Source organism: Glycine soja, chromosome 2 (assembly GCF_004193775.1).
Source record: "Glycine soja cultivar W05 chromosome 2, ASM419377v2, whole genome shotgun sequence".
Taxonomy (NCBI): domain Eukaryota; kingdom Viridiplantae; phylum Streptophyta; class Magnoliopsida; order Fabales; family Fabaceae; genus Glycine; species Glycine soja.
This window is the reverse complement of record NC_041003.1, coordinates 11,087,788-11,102,394: the sequence shown is the minus strand read 5'-3', so window position 1 is coordinate 11,102,394 and position 14,607 is coordinate 11,087,788. Positions and strand designations below refer to the sequence as shown.

Genomic DNA, 14,607 nt, shown 5'->3' with positions numbered 1-14,607 from the left:
CGGCAATGGGTCACCTTCGGTTACGACACACACAAACTCTACTCACGGTTGCAGGTCCCCAATGAGATTATGTTTCTGTTCACATTGTTGTTTGCATGGTTTGCTATTTTGGTTTGTGGTGGAGGGTTTGTTATTGTTGTTCATGGAGATGGTGGTTGCGTTGCTGTTGTAGGGTTTAGGGGGTGATTGCAGTAGAATGGGAAATGAGCATTTGCTGTGTTGAAACCTTGTATAATTGTAGTATTGAGATTATAGTTGTTGAATTAAGCGTCGTGATTGTAGTATTGAGATTATAGTTGTTGAATTAAGCGTCGTGATTTTGTTCTTAACCTTAAGATTTTGCAAAGAAGATGAGAGAAAGGAGGAGAAACAAGAGAGAGGAATGAGGAGAAAGGGTATAATGGGAAATAACTGATAAAAAGTGTAAAAAATAAATTTGTATATGGTGTCAAATAAGTTTTACTTATATATTTATTTTTAAATAAATAATACTGACATGAAACAAGTTGTATATGATGAATATGATTTTTATTTATTTTTTTATTATATTTTTAGACGGTCTAAAACAATAAAAAGTTATTATTATAAACTGTCCAAAGTCATTTCAGTAAAAAATAAAAAGAAACCCTACACCACTTACCCTAAGTCGGTAAAATTTTAAAAGAGTGCACTTGTTTAGTAATTTTGAAAGCAAACTATAACAATATAGTCAAATGTTTCCCAAATTAAAAAAAAAACAATATAATCAATAATAATAGAATATATAAGTGAAGCAATATGAGCCTTCTGTTTCTGCTCTCCCTTATCTCCCTTGCTTTTCCCATCTGAGTGTTGAACAGAGAAGAAGGGAGAAGCCAATCATGGGTTGCACTTCACTGCCATCTTTTATTCAGATGTCATCTGCTACACACTCCAGCTTCAGTGAAAAACTCCGCAACCCTCAAAAGAAGTCTCAAATTGTGATACCTACAACTACAAGAGAGACACACACAACAATTTCTTGGTCTTTTTCTTCTCAATGCAAAGCTCTTCACAAATCAGTTCCTTTGGCTGCTTCACTTGCAATTCTTCTCTGGTCAACCCCTGGTAGGTGCTAATAATACCATGTGTTAAGTTAATTTTGATGTAGCAAATGCATACAGTTTCACTTTTTTCTGTGGTTTGTGTTGTGTTGGATGAAACTTAATTCATTGGATATAAATAAACATAAACATGATTATTAATTACTAGCTAAAAAGTTTAAGCATTTTTTTGGTTTTGTAGCACATGCTGGTTTCATGTCAGGAATTTCTGGAATAGAGGCTATTCCTGGTCCTCAGCTACCTCAGATTGACTTTCTCAAGCAGCTCAATGGTCTCAACTTAAACTATTGTGTTCTTGTTTTGCAGCATTTTGGAACTTTTGTGAAATAAGCTCAATTTGAATATTTGATGGAACTGAAATTGGGTTCATTTTTATTTTTTTGTTTTACAGAAGAAAACCAGAAGAAATATGCTGAGAATGATGAGAGAATTAAATCATCCCCCTTGATGAAGGAACTGCTTGAGAAATCCAAGTTGAACAAAGAGAAGTAATTTTTTTTAATTATGTGTTTATTGTTTGCATAGTCCAAACCTTAGGATGCTGCTATGGATTATACTAGATGGTTAATGATAAATGAAGGTTTTAAAAAAGGGTCTGAAACTGAGGTTTTGGTGGCAACATCAGCATTTGAGGCCCCCTTAGCCACATTTGTTCGCAATTTCTCACAATGTTAAGAATCATGACAAAACAACAGTCATGATGCAATTTAAAACCTTGATGATGATAATGACTTTTTTTATATGATTTTTCTGCACCTATTATTAGCAAGATACGATAACACTTGTATTATTGCACTTCAGGAACCGTAAAGAAATTGAGAACAAATACTGCATACGAGGGGCAGAATGGGGAGTTGGAGATTGTTCAACTGCGGGAATGTCTCCAGATGAGAGGGAGAAATTCATAGCAATGTTGAAGCAGAAAGCTGGAGAAGAGTAATATGATGATGATGATGATGCCACTAGAGCATAGAGAAAAAAATAATAAAAAAAAAAGGTTTCTTATAACTTATGAATAGGTGCAACTTTATTTGGCATTTAGAATGGGCACTAGGTGAAGTAACAATTAGGCCTCTTGCGTAGTTTCAAATTTTTGTTTTTGAAACAATTACACTTGATTCATTTTTTTTATGTATTATTATTATTGAGAAAGAAAAGCTCATACGTGTACCTTGGTTCCTACTTTAGATGGTTTTATTTGAATTTCCTTTCTACTTTCTTGCCCCTCTTTTCTTACTAGTATTCTTGTGCTGGTTCATGCAACTCCAAAGTGAATAGACTGTTGATAAAATCTGATAAACATGCCAACAACAAAAGGACCATCAAAGGTTGAAAAGGAAGCAAAACCATAGTCCAGAACCACTGATAACAATAAACATCAGTACATTATTATAGATACGGTAGAATATCAATTACATAAAACGTCTTGTTGACATGATTTAGAGCATGATTGGGATTTCGTTGCAAAATTATATTTGAAACAAAGTAATTTTGTCAAAGATTAAGATCTTTATTTTTGCATTCATTTTAATTTTATCAATTAAATTAAATTTGCATTAAAATGTGTGTTGCAATATTTTTAAATGTAAATCAAACATGCCCTTAATACAACAGTGGAACATACCACGTGAATATGTGTATTCAATCACCGTTATGTAGTGAGGACTTTCTCTAGAACCCACTTCATTTGAAGGTTCTTTTCCCTTGCTTATCACGTTCATTGCCATGTTTTGTTGTGCATTTAATTTGCACACAAATCAGTAAGCTCAAATGGGAAACGGGGTTCGGTTGCCTAGAATCACTTCGGTCATTTTGGTCAAGATGTTTGAGACTTGGGAATTGTGATAGGAATTTCAGTGGAAGCAAAATACTACTAATGCTTTTGGAATTTGGATGAGTTGAGTTAATTACCTTTCGCTGCTTCAAATCAATCAATCTTGTTTTTAAGCATTTAAGCAAAATTAATTCAGCAATTAATTCCTTTTCTAACTTAGGGGACAGTGATCCAAAGCATCTGCTCTCCTCTAAAATCCTTACTCAATTAATGTAATAAGTTATTTTTTATTACTTCGGTCTCCACCTAGAGAAAAAATAATAAAAAATACAGTAAGCATCAACCCCTTATTATTACAAAATAAGGCCTAGGTTATATATATAGAATCACATTAACTGGTTTTCTCAGCATTACCTTGTTTTGTTTCCTCTTGTTCAATACTAGCTTTACTAATTCAACTATATAGACTTCACTAATTAAGCATTTTTTAAGATTTTGTTTTGATATATTAAAATGCTCCAAATATTGGATTAGTTATTCTTGCATAGGACACAAAAGGGCAAATTAAAGGCTCTTTCTTGACTTAATTAAAAGTTTTTTTATATCTAAATTAAAAAAAGAAAGACAAAAATGGCCAAATCCTATTTCTGAAACATTTTCGACTTAGCAAATATTCCATTTTTAGCACTCTTTTAGACTTTAATATTTCTTATCCATAAGAGTTATATAAACCAATTCACCACTATATGATGAAATTGTGATAACTAGTAATTAATTCAAACTTCAAACAATAGTTGAATTGAATTTGTTCTACATTTGAGATATGATCTTGAAGAAGTCCATGAAACTGAATAAAATGTATAATATATTCTAAAAATATTTATCATATGCTTATTAATCAAACATTTAAACTTTAAAATGACAACTATCATTATTCCAATGGTTAAAAAATAAGTCAATTTACACCTCGAACCAACTATGATAAGATCCTTTAAAAAAAAAAACTATGATGATAAGATTTAGGGTTTAAAGTATATAATTACTCTATTTCTCACATCTTACTTCTAAAACCTATTGATTTGAGCATGAAAGTCTTAAAGTTGAATTTTCACTGTTACTAGACAAGGCGATCATCATATTATTATTCAGTTGTTGAACATGCCATCATTCCTTCTTGAGTTTTTAATGAGCAAAATGAAAAAACTGAATCATCAACTAAAAATTACTGAACTATTGAAACATGTAGAAATATACACAATCTAGGAAAATGTAATAAATACTAGTAAAAAGAATGAAAATGATGAAATAAAATAGGATACACAAAACATCAATTTTGGTACGTATGCAAAATGTGTTATAATTAAAAAAAAATTGTTTGATAATTAAAAAAAATTGTTTTAGAAAAATAACGAAGCTTCTTATACCAGTATATATATATATATATATATATATATATATATATATATATATATATATATATATATATATATATTAATAATAATTTATAGCAAGGCATATATATTAATATTCAACACCAGCATCTCATTTCTTCATTTTCAAAATAGCATTTATAGCGTCACATTTATGATCTAATTTAGCCAATAGTATCAAATTCAAATTAAAAATATAGATACATTAAAAATTTGGTAAACATAATCTTACTTCATTTGAACTCAAATAATATGGTTTAGACTCTATTTTCCTTAAATGATCGTGACTGTTATGGGGATTACTCAAATAATATATTTTTCTTCTTAAATTGATTAAATTATTCTTTATACCTTGATTGTATGTTTGCTTGTTCCCTTCAAATTAATACGACAACAAACAAATTTAATTAATTCTCAAAATAAATACGATCTTTTTCTAGAAATGTTCTTAATAACTTCAGTACATAAATAGTGTCGTAGTACTATAAGATAAATAAAGCAAACTATGTACACATAAACAATAAACACAAACCATAATTGTCTGTAAAAAACAATTCAATTTCTCCAAAAAAGATTGCAATTAAATCTTATAGTATTAGTAAATAATTAGTTCAAGTGTTGCTTAATCATTGGCACCGCAATCTGATACTCTGAGCATTAGCACATAGACATGCGAGCCGGTAAAAGACAAAAAAACACAAACAAACGTAATCATTTTCTTTTGTTGTGAAAAAAAAAAAAGATAAAAATTTAAACATTGCAAGCTCATCGTCCCGTGGAACCAGCAACAACACAACAGTGCTGTGTTTTTTATTTTTATTTTTTCTCATTTGATCCACAAAAAAAAGCAAACTTTAAGGAGAAAGAAGCGAAAAAAAGTGCTCCTTTTCGACACCCAGATTTCAGTTTCAGGTATTTCACGTTTTTTTCCCCATCAAATTAAGATTTCCCCTTTTCATATATATCAGAATTTTCCCCATTCTGTTCGAAGGGAAAATAATCTGATTAGGTTTCCCTCTTCATTTTAACTTGAGAATCCAATTTTTTTATTTGTTATTGCATTTTCTTCCTGGCTGCCACAAATGATAGTTGAAGAAACGGGTTGCCCTTGAAATTTGATTTGGAATTTCATGTTTTGTTTGATAGAAGAGTTCTTATTGTTGAGGTTGTGGTATTTGAATAGCTGAGGTGTGAAATTTTGGATTTTTGATGTGCAACTGTAGTGATTGTGGGACTTGGAAAGGTTATTTGGAAGAACCTTAACTAAGGGATTGGTGCTGTTGATAAGAGTCCCTGAAATGTATGGGCCTGTGGCCACTTCAGATTCAGCCACATCCCGGGGTGGATTGCCAAATGACTGTGGGGACTCTGTTGTGACTTTGGATCAAGTTCCGAGGTGGATTGATGCTGAGCATTCCTTACAGTACGACAATGGAGATTCATCATTTTCCAGTTCATACTTCCCTGATCCCTTGGCATTCAAGTTGGGGACGGAGAGCGGTGGTGGTGTGTCAAGGTTTCCTGTTGACCATGAAGTTAATTCTAAGATATACTTGTGGAGGGGGAACCCCTGGAACCTTGAGGTTGATGCTGTGGTAAATTCGACGAATGAGGTGAGTGAGTGCGTGTGTGTATGTGTTGCTTAGTGCTGTTGTAGTTTAGTTTTTCTTTATATATTTGTGTAGTTTGGTTTTACTTTTCTTGGTTTGGTAATTGCAAAATTAGTTATGTCATCATATTGTTTTCTATGTTTTCACTGCAATTTCTGTGGTGCAAGCAAAATATGAAGTAGGACTGCATGAAGGAGCTTACAGTTATTTACTTATATATGTAATGTGTCTACTGTAGAAGACAATTGACAGTAAACTTTTTTGATAACTTATAATTTTTTAATTCTGTTCTTAAGTTAAAGATCAACCGCCACCCTGATGACTTTTGTTGCAGTGCAAATGGTGATTTAATCTGCTTCAGATCTTTTTAGTTTTTGTTGTGTTTTCCTTTCTTCATTCTTTTTAAGAGATAATGATTCCTAACGACTTCTGCAGTTTGGACCAAAAAGGACACCAAAGTGGTTGTTCTATTATGGATTGTTTTCCTCATGCACGTGTTCTCTGCAATTTAGAAAGTGTTATTGTCCTTCAAGCTCATTTTTTTTTTGCATGCTTCCTCTTTTGGAACAGGCTTTGATGATGTTAGAATATATAGAAAATATCTCATGATGTCATTGGTGTTTGAATGCGATTTAATTTTAAGCTAAAAGTGATTTTGTTTATGATAAAATAAAATCAATTAATACTGAATCCATATGAAAGAATCCTTGCATAAATTTATAAAAATAATGAAAGCAGGATCTGTGTTTTAACCATACTTGACAAAAGACCAATTTTTTTTTACCGCTTAATCACTGTTCACTTGTTAGTTGTTGCTATCATGTGTCTACTTTTACATTGGAAATTGAGTTACATATAAGTTCTCTTAATTCTCAACAATTATGTAACACTGCAGACTATTGTGATTATGTAATATAATCATACTATGTAGTAGGTTAGAACTGGACCTCCAGTAAATATAGTGGAGTATCATATTTCTTAGCTTGCTTTCATTTATTGTCTACAGGTTTTGGATGAAGCACTCAGCAGCCCTGGATTGCATGCTGCAGCTGGACCTGGTCTTGCAGAAGAATGTGCAACTTTGGTACAGTTCTTATAAATTGTTTTTGCAAAAATGTATTGTTATGTGCTTGATGTTGATAACATTTGAGCTTATAAATTTAGTGATCGTTATATTTTCTGTTGGATTTCTTGTGAGATAATGGTTTAGTTGGGAAATTGAGCTAGGATGGCAGCTTTCCGTCATCATTGTGGTTCAACAATTCATAGAATGCTGTGCCAAGAAGCAGCTTTCTGGAAATGATATATGAATATGATAATTTATTTAATTTCACATATCTTTATTGTCAGGGTGGATGTCGAACAGGTATGGCTAAAGTCACCAATGCCTACGACCTTCCTGCAAGGTGTGTATATTGGCACCTTTATTTTGCTTTTTCAATGTCAAAATTAATTGTCTCCATTTACCACATGGCAAGATCAATACCACTATGCAATCACAATTTACCTTTTGCCTTCTTTCTAGGAGAAAAGAAACTGAGAATGTCTTTAAGTCAATGCTGTTGCATTGATGCAAAGGTGCATTCTCATGCTATCTTTGATCCCTTTTGAGTTGTGGTTGTATTGGCATGGGATTTGGATTTGTATATTATGCTATAGGCAATTGTGGATGCATGCGGATGATTGGAAAATGGTAAACAGCATGTTTTCTCTTTTCCCATGTTTTGGTCTGAGATCATTAATTCATATGTTATGCTACACAAATTAAGTTAATGGGTTCCTGCCTCTTTGTTGCTGCCCTATATTTCTTTTTTAGTTGCATGTAATTCTCTTGGCTAAAAGTTAGATTCCTACCTAGCATCTGAAATTTATGCCTTCAATAATTTCTTGCAGGAAAGTTATCCATACTGTTGGCCCAAAGTATGCTTCGAAGTACCAAACTGCTGCAGAGAATGCTTTAAGCCATTGCTATCGTTCTTGCCTAGAACTTTTAATTGATCATGGGCTTAAAAGGTTTTGTTTCAGATGTTATAAGTTATAACGTTTTCTTGAAACAGTTTGTTAGGGCATCTCCCATGCAGCCTTAAAGATCTAAAACTTGCTTTTTTGTTGGCATATATTGATCAGCATTGCCATGGGATGTATTTATACTGAGGCAAAGAACTATCCCCGTGAGCCAGCTGCGCATGTAGCTATAAGTGAGTTTTTCCCCTCATTTTACAGTTTATATGTTCATTATTGTGATGTTTATTCTGACCAAATAAATTAAACAGGTTAACTTTGACAATCTCATAGCAATTAATTTGACCTTCTTTTGGAGATAAATTACTTCATGGCTGTTCCGTCAGAAAATATCAGCCTTTAATGCCAAACTCAAGAAAAATAATGACCTAACTGTATCTTAAATAGAGAAAGGAAATCAATCATTGGTGGAAAGGGAGAGGAAAAAGATAGAATGGCAAAGCACGCTCTGCGCCAATCAGTTAATTGCTGTTTGCATAAGTAGGAAAATAGAGGCATGTTTAGTTGAAGCATCATTTTGTGCATAATTCTACCATTTTATGTAGTTTCCAAAACCCTCATTTCATTCCATTCTTTCCATTTTATTGCAATCATCATTAGATCTCCAAACATAACCTCGGGATTCTTAATTGTGCCCATGCTGAGTGCAGCTAGTATAGACATAGTGATTTTCTATGTTGTTAGCTGTTTTCTGATGTCTGATGGATAATATATTATTATTAGGTTTCTACACTTTGTATTGTTCATCTGTTCTATATATTCTTCTAAGGTCATTTTATTCAGGAACTGTGCGGCGGTTTCTTGAGAAGCAGAAAGACAATATAACAGCTGTTGTCTTTTGCACTACCAGCACAACTGATACTGAGATATATAAAAGGTAATTTGTTTTTCTGTTATTGACATCTGCAGTGCTTTATATGAAATAAACTTGTCAAAAGTAAATTTCTTTTATTTTCTTTTCAACTTTGGACTTTGTATTACTTATTCACTGTTACCTTTTATATAATTTCCATGTAGGTTGCTTCCACTCTACTTCCCTCGGGATAAACAGGAGGAGGAGATGGCTTTGTCAAAGCTTCCTGCAGATGTTGGAGATGAGAATGGTGAGACTGTCATAGATGAGCGTAAAATCAGAATAAAGCCTTTGCCTCAAAAAAAGGTTTCAAAAGAATCAAAACCTGCTAAAGCTCCTGTTGATCTTCCTGTTAGTGATGTCGGTTCAGTTCGCAGGTTAGTAAATTTTAATTTACTACAAGATTTTTACATATATTTATGTTTCTTTCTAGATTTCTCAGTGCGTTATGCTATGTACAAATACTTGAATGTGCATTACCATTCTAAACATAGATAAATAGTAGATTTCACAGAATCTAACAAAACAATCTAGTTCTAGGACCCTATATTGGTCCATATAATTTATAAGTTTACTTTTATTTAGTCTATCTATCAATATATTAGTTATCTAGGACTCACTATTAGAAATGGTGTGACACCATTATGATTGACGTGACAGTTTGACAGATATATTTGGATGAATACATCTAAAACCACATTGTTTCATTCTTCACTTGCCATTTTTAATGTGGGATGGGTTTTTTTTCTCTCTTCAAATAGTAATTGACAAATGAAACAATGTTGTTTTAGATGTTGTCATCTAGTCATTCTATCGAACTGTCACATTTGCTGTTGATGTCATGTCATCTCTAATAGTGATATGTTAGCATTGTTGAAATTACATGGTTTCAGGTATTGAGGGAGAGAATAGAGAGAAAAAGATACTTTGTACAATATTCTATAATGTATTTAAATTTAAATGTATTACCATGTGTTGATTTATTCATGAAACCTAAAGCATTAACCCTTGTTCATTATCCTAACTAAAAGAGGAAACAAATCATGGGATAACAAAATATGGAAACCAATCACAAGAGATAGTAAGGAAACAGGGAAAATAATCCAAAAGGATAATCTAAGATATGATAATATGTTTTCTTATATTCTGATTTTTGTTTATTAGATGTCAAGTAGCTAGAGTAATTAAATTGGAATGTATAAATGTCAGGGACTAAAGTGAAAAAAATGAAATGTCAAGGACCAAAGTAAGAATGAAAGCAGATGTCAGACCAAAATATGGTTTGGTCAATAATCTAAATTTGCTGTTTCAATTTTGCAATGCTACTGTGCTTCACCTTGTGAACAAAATGTTAAGCATTATCAACAGACACAGATTTCTTACTTCTTTGAATTCCCCTTCAGCTGTACTAAATTTATGTTTGACGATGAAAAAATAGCCAAAAATTACTTTTCCGTTTCCTCAAACATTTTTGTGGTGTAAATCACACAAGCACTTAGAAATCACTCTTGTTGTGGCTTTATGTTTGTATTCCACAGTATTAATGACCATTAGTTTTATTTTCTTGAAGCTTTTTTGTTGTATTTGTCTAAACAGGCATTATCCATTTTTATATGGCTTAAATATGTTTTTGATCCCTAATAAATATCCGATTTTTGCGTTTGCTTCCTAATAAATTTCTGTTTTGCGTTGAGTCCCTAATAAACCAACAATTTTTTTATGGTCCTTGACACTTATTTTTAGTCCCGAATAATTTAGCGAATTTTGTCTTTGATCCCTGATAATTTTTTTCCATTTGTTATTAGTTGGGACTAAAACAAAATTCGCTAATTTATCAGGGACCAAAAACAAAAGTGTTGTTTTATTAGGGACTCAATGCAAAGCAAAAATTTATTAGGAATAAAAAACATATTTAAGTCTTTTTATAATTTTACTTGTAGCGTTTTCCTGATTAATGTGGCTTTTACAGGACTTCATCACATTTAGATACATATTTGGATCCTGCCTTCATGTCTTTGATTAAAGACCCTGATGAAAGACGTATGGAGCAGTGGGAGAAAACTGTTCAAGCACAAAGAGGCTGGAATTTTGCTAACGTGCTTGGATTTGGTGACTTAGGTGGACCTCCATTGTCTGCCGCTGAAGAATATTCTCTGCACTCTAGATATCTTTCAAAAGCAAAATCCTTAAATTTGTCTGAAATTGCAGAGATGAAAATTATGTAAGTATCCATTTATTTCAAAAGCATAAATGTGTGGCTAACCAGTCTGTACATGTTTATATTTGTATTATGAATAGTATTATTAATCATAAGAGGAATCATCTCCTAAATTAGAGCTAACCAGTACGAATCACAAATGAGAAGGTATTAGCTAGTATTAGCACTACTCATTATACACATGCTTAATTCTAACAGGATTAATGAAATTCAATTCATAATGTTTGTAAAATTTCTGGGTTGAGAAATTTCTGCCATTTGGACAAGAGATAAACTGAACATTGGGGTTGTAAATTCTTCAATCCTTTTCGGCCTTTTCAACAACTAACTTGAAGATATATTTTGTGGTGCAGTAATAGTAAGACGGTCCTGCAACATTGATGATACAGATTTTCTTTTGCAGAAGAGAAAAGAAAAATGTTGTTCCCGGATAAGATCTAATTCCTATAAGATTTCAACCATATAAACAAATAACAAAGTTTTATGCTCTTTAAGATTTTCTGGCATTCTTACATTTCTTAACCAATCAAAAAGAAGATTTCATGCATGTGTTCAGATTGATATTTACATTTAATTTCAGAAGTATATATGTTTTTCAGCTATCGCGGAGGGGTAGACAGTGAGGGTCGTCCTGTCATGGTTGTTGTGGGGGCTCACTTTTTGCTTAGATGTCTTGATCTGGAGCGATTTGTGCTTTATGTGGTGAAGGTGATTCAGTTATATCCTTCAGCTTGACATTTCCTGCTGACAAGCACAAGTTCAGCTATTATAAACTTCATCTTAAATGTTGGGAATGCTTACTTCTCATGAAACTCATTTATGACCATAAGTTTTAATCGTTATCCTTTTGGCTTACGCTGTTTACTTTTTTAATTTACTGAAAATTGTCTTGGTGTTAAATTTCAGGAGTTCGAACTTATAATGCAGAAGCCTTACACTATTGTATACTTTCACTCTGCTTCATCTCTGCAGATGTGAGTGTTAAATAAGGGAATTCTAGGATTTAAATATTGGTCTATTTCTTTTATGTTTTAGAGGTATGAAATTGCTTTGGATTGTCTTTGAAAAATATTTGCATTTGTAATAACTACTAGGAATGATAACTGTAGACCTTAATTGGTGAACTAGTTATATCATGCCAATTACATGATTACATAAATAAAAAATGCTTTCATTTCTAAAATTCTTTATATTCACATTTACTCAAGCAGAAAAACGGAACTAGAAATTCAACTGTCAGTGACAGAAAATATGGATGAACATTTTTGTTTTGACCTTGTATGGGTATTTAATTTCCAAACATCTCACATTGTATCAATAGTACTTTTTATAGTTGCTGGAAACATCTGGTTGATCATTTTCCATGTGTGGCATGGAATTTTGAAGTTACTTTACTATATGTAGTTATGTACCTTTGTTGTGGTTGGTTCTGCATTATTTTTGTGCTTGTTTAACATTAGTAAATCTTGGTTCATACCTCATTAAAATCTGGCAATCTTTTGATTTGATGTATTGTGGCTTAATATATGCTCCTTTGCCAAGGGTGGATTTTTCTGTTAAATTTTAATTCATTGTTATTATGATAGCAGATTTGCCTGTTTAAGTTGTAGATTTTTGTGAAATAAAACTTGAGACGGGCAAGATGAAAGTATTTGGGAAAGTTGTTCTATAATTAATAATTAATTCAAGACATGCCACTGAGGTGAAGCATACTTGAATAAAGAAATACATTGGAAGACAATTATGCTTTGATGGCGGGGTAAGAATATATTACATGAGCCTGTCGTGTTATGAAACTGTGTTTATTTATAAGTTACTCCTATCATTGGTTGCTCCGGATTTGTATGCAATGCTCAGTAGTATGGTTTCTTGATGATCGCCATTCACCTTTCTCCACCCTGTTTTTGCATAAATAGGCAACCAGACCTAGGTTGGATGAGAAGATTACAACAAATACTTGGACGGAAGCACCAGCACAACCTGCATGTATGCAACATTTCTGTTTCCTTAAATGTATTACTGTATGCCTTTGTAGTCTTTGTTCTGATCTCTCAAATCTCATCATATGTACAGGCAATATATGTCCTCCACCCAACCCTTGGACTAAAATTGACAGTATTGGCACTTCAGTTGCTTGTTGACAATATGGTGCGTTATGAATCAGATTTCATTAACAGATTTAAACCTATTTAAGGACATCTTATACATGTTCTTATCATTGACGATTAACTTTTAGGTTTGGAAGAAAGTGGTATATGTTGATAGACTACTACAGCTCTTTAGATACATACCCCGTGAACAATTGACCATCCCAGATTTCGTCTTTCAGTTGAGTCTATGTTTTCATGTTATAATCATTTGTTCCTTTTCATAATATGCTATTACATGGGTAACACACTCTGGTTTAAATTTATTGGAAATTACAATTAAATAAAAAAGCGAGACTTACAAGTAAATGTACTTTAGATTGTAGGTTCTAATTCATTTTGTACTTCTATTCTCATAGGCATGACTTAGAAGTGAATGGAGGAAAAGGTCTCATTGTGGATCCAAGAACAAAATATGTTTATCACCGACCATGAGCATGCCACCTGCAGTTCTATCATCAGTTGATAAAAGAGCATCACTTACTGTAGTTTCTTCATTATTTGCCTTGCCATTATTCTCACTGGCAAGTGGAAGAGAGGGTCTATATATGTGTATGGAAGAATTAATTTTTTTACTTTTTGAAAATTGTTAAAGTATTGCTAAGTTTATTTGTAAGTAAAGTAGTATTGTTAATTTTTTTTCTCTGTAATATTCTGAGTTGTGAATATGGTTCAAGGTGATTTTGATCTCTGTTGAAGCTGGCTTTTGGTGCACAAGGGTATAAAATCAGGCTTAAGATGTTCATTTTTCTCACTGCATTCTTAATTTATGCTACTAATCACTATGGCCATATGGTGCTAAACTTTGTGCTTGATTACTTGGTTATCACTTAGTTCTAACATTTTCAATGATTTTAAATTATGACTGCGTGATTACCCAAATAGCATACACGTTTATTATTAAAAATAACATTGGGATGAAAATAACAGCTGAATATTTTCTTCCGCCCACATACTAATGAATATTATATATATGATTTCAAAACCTGAATTCTTCCAACTTAACCAGACGTCTTAAGATCTCTAAAAAAAGTGTATTATTTTTAAAGGAGCAATGGGTAATTACTTGTTTTTAAAGGAAATCAAAGGGTGATTAAATATAAAATACTAACCAATCAATAATTTGTCTGTTTCTGTGCCTTGTCGCTCTTCATTTAGCATTTTCCTTCCTTTTTTTTTTTACACCAGCATTTTCCTTGTTATTTTGCGAATCACAATAATTGCCACAAAATTTGTGAATACAATTTGGTTCCTTTAAAAAAATGTTTATTTTTCCCATCGGTGTATGTTACTTACGGCTATATAAATTTATGCTTCGGGTGGAACAAGGAAGGAAAAGAAGATATCTAGTTTCTGTATCCAAATTATCGTTCAAAGATTTCCCAGTTGAAGTATAATCAATTAGCATGTGGGTCACACTCGTCACTATTTTAGAATGGCAACAAAAATTAGCAAATTCGCCAAGATATTT

The 14,607-nt window shown here is 32.3% G+C and overlaps 2 protein-coding genes across 3 annotated transcripts; both read left to right on the top strand.

Annotated features, from left to right (window-relative positions):
* Positions 1-784: 784 nt before the first annotated feature.
* LOC114387088 lies at positions 785-2,300 on the top strand. The gene is made up of 4 exons (XM_028347215.1): positions 785-1,086; positions 1,264-1,353; positions 1,474-1,570; positions 1,884-2,300. Exons 1-4 carry the CDS (start codon positions 861-863, stop codon positions 2,020-2,022), a joined length of 552 nt encoding a protein of 183 aa, XP_028203016.1. The 5' UTR covers positions 785-860; the 3' UTR covers positions 2,023-2,300.
* A 2,712-nt stretch (positions 2,301-5,012) lies between these two features.
* LOC114387075 (protein GDAP2 homolog) lies at positions 5,013-13,890 on the top strand. Of its 2 annotated transcripts, none has more exons than XM_028347203.1 (15): positions 5,013-5,198; positions 5,510-5,899; positions 6,903-6,980; positions 7,247-7,302; positions 7,790-7,909; positions 8,024-8,094; positions 8,702-8,795; positions 8,936-9,148; positions 10,741-10,992; positions 11,589-11,697; positions 11,896-11,963; positions 12,906-12,975; positions 13,063-13,137; positions 13,235-13,317; positions 13,496-13,890. In XM_028347203.1, the coding sequence occupies exons 2-15, from the start codon at positions 5,585-5,587 to the stop codon at positions 13,569-13,571; spliced, it is 1,680 nt and encodes a 559-aa protein (XP_028203004.1). In that variant the 5' UTR covers positions 5,013-5,198; positions 5,510-5,584; the 3' UTR covers positions 13,572-13,890. The 2 variants fall into 2 exon arrangements, with proteins under 2 accessions (XP_028203004.1, XP_028202997.1); XM_028347196.1 differs by having other exon boundaries at positions 5,015-5,198; positions 13,226-13,317.
* Positions 13,891-14,607: the final 717 nt, after the last annotated feature.

Bases quoted from the DNA above. Each gene is read 5' to 3' on its own strand.
- LOC114387088 (XM_028347215.1), top strand. From the start codon at position 861: ATGGGTTGCACTTCACTGCCATCTTTTATTCAGATGTCATCTGCTACA. The intron at 1,087-1,263 runs GTAGGTGCTAAT...TTGGTTTTGTAG, and splicing joins TCTTCTCTGGTCAACCCCTG to CACATGCTGGTTTCATGTCA. The intron at 1,354-1,473 runs GTCTCAACTTAA...TTTGTTTTACAG, and splicing joins CTTTCTCAAGCAGCTCAATG to AAGAAAACCAGAAGAAATAT.
- LOC114387075 (XM_028347196.1), top strand. From the start codon at position 5,585: ATGTATGGGCCTGTGGCCACTTCAGATTCAGCCACATCCCGGGGTGGA. The intron at 7,303-7,789 runs GTGTGTATATTG...AATTTCTTGCAG, and splicing joins GCCTACGACCTTCCTGCAAG to GAAAGTTATCCATACTGTTG. The intron at 13,138-13,225 runs GTGCGTTATGAA...ATTAACTTTTAG, and splicing joins AGTTGCTTGTTGACAATATG to GTTTGGAAGAAAGTGGTATA.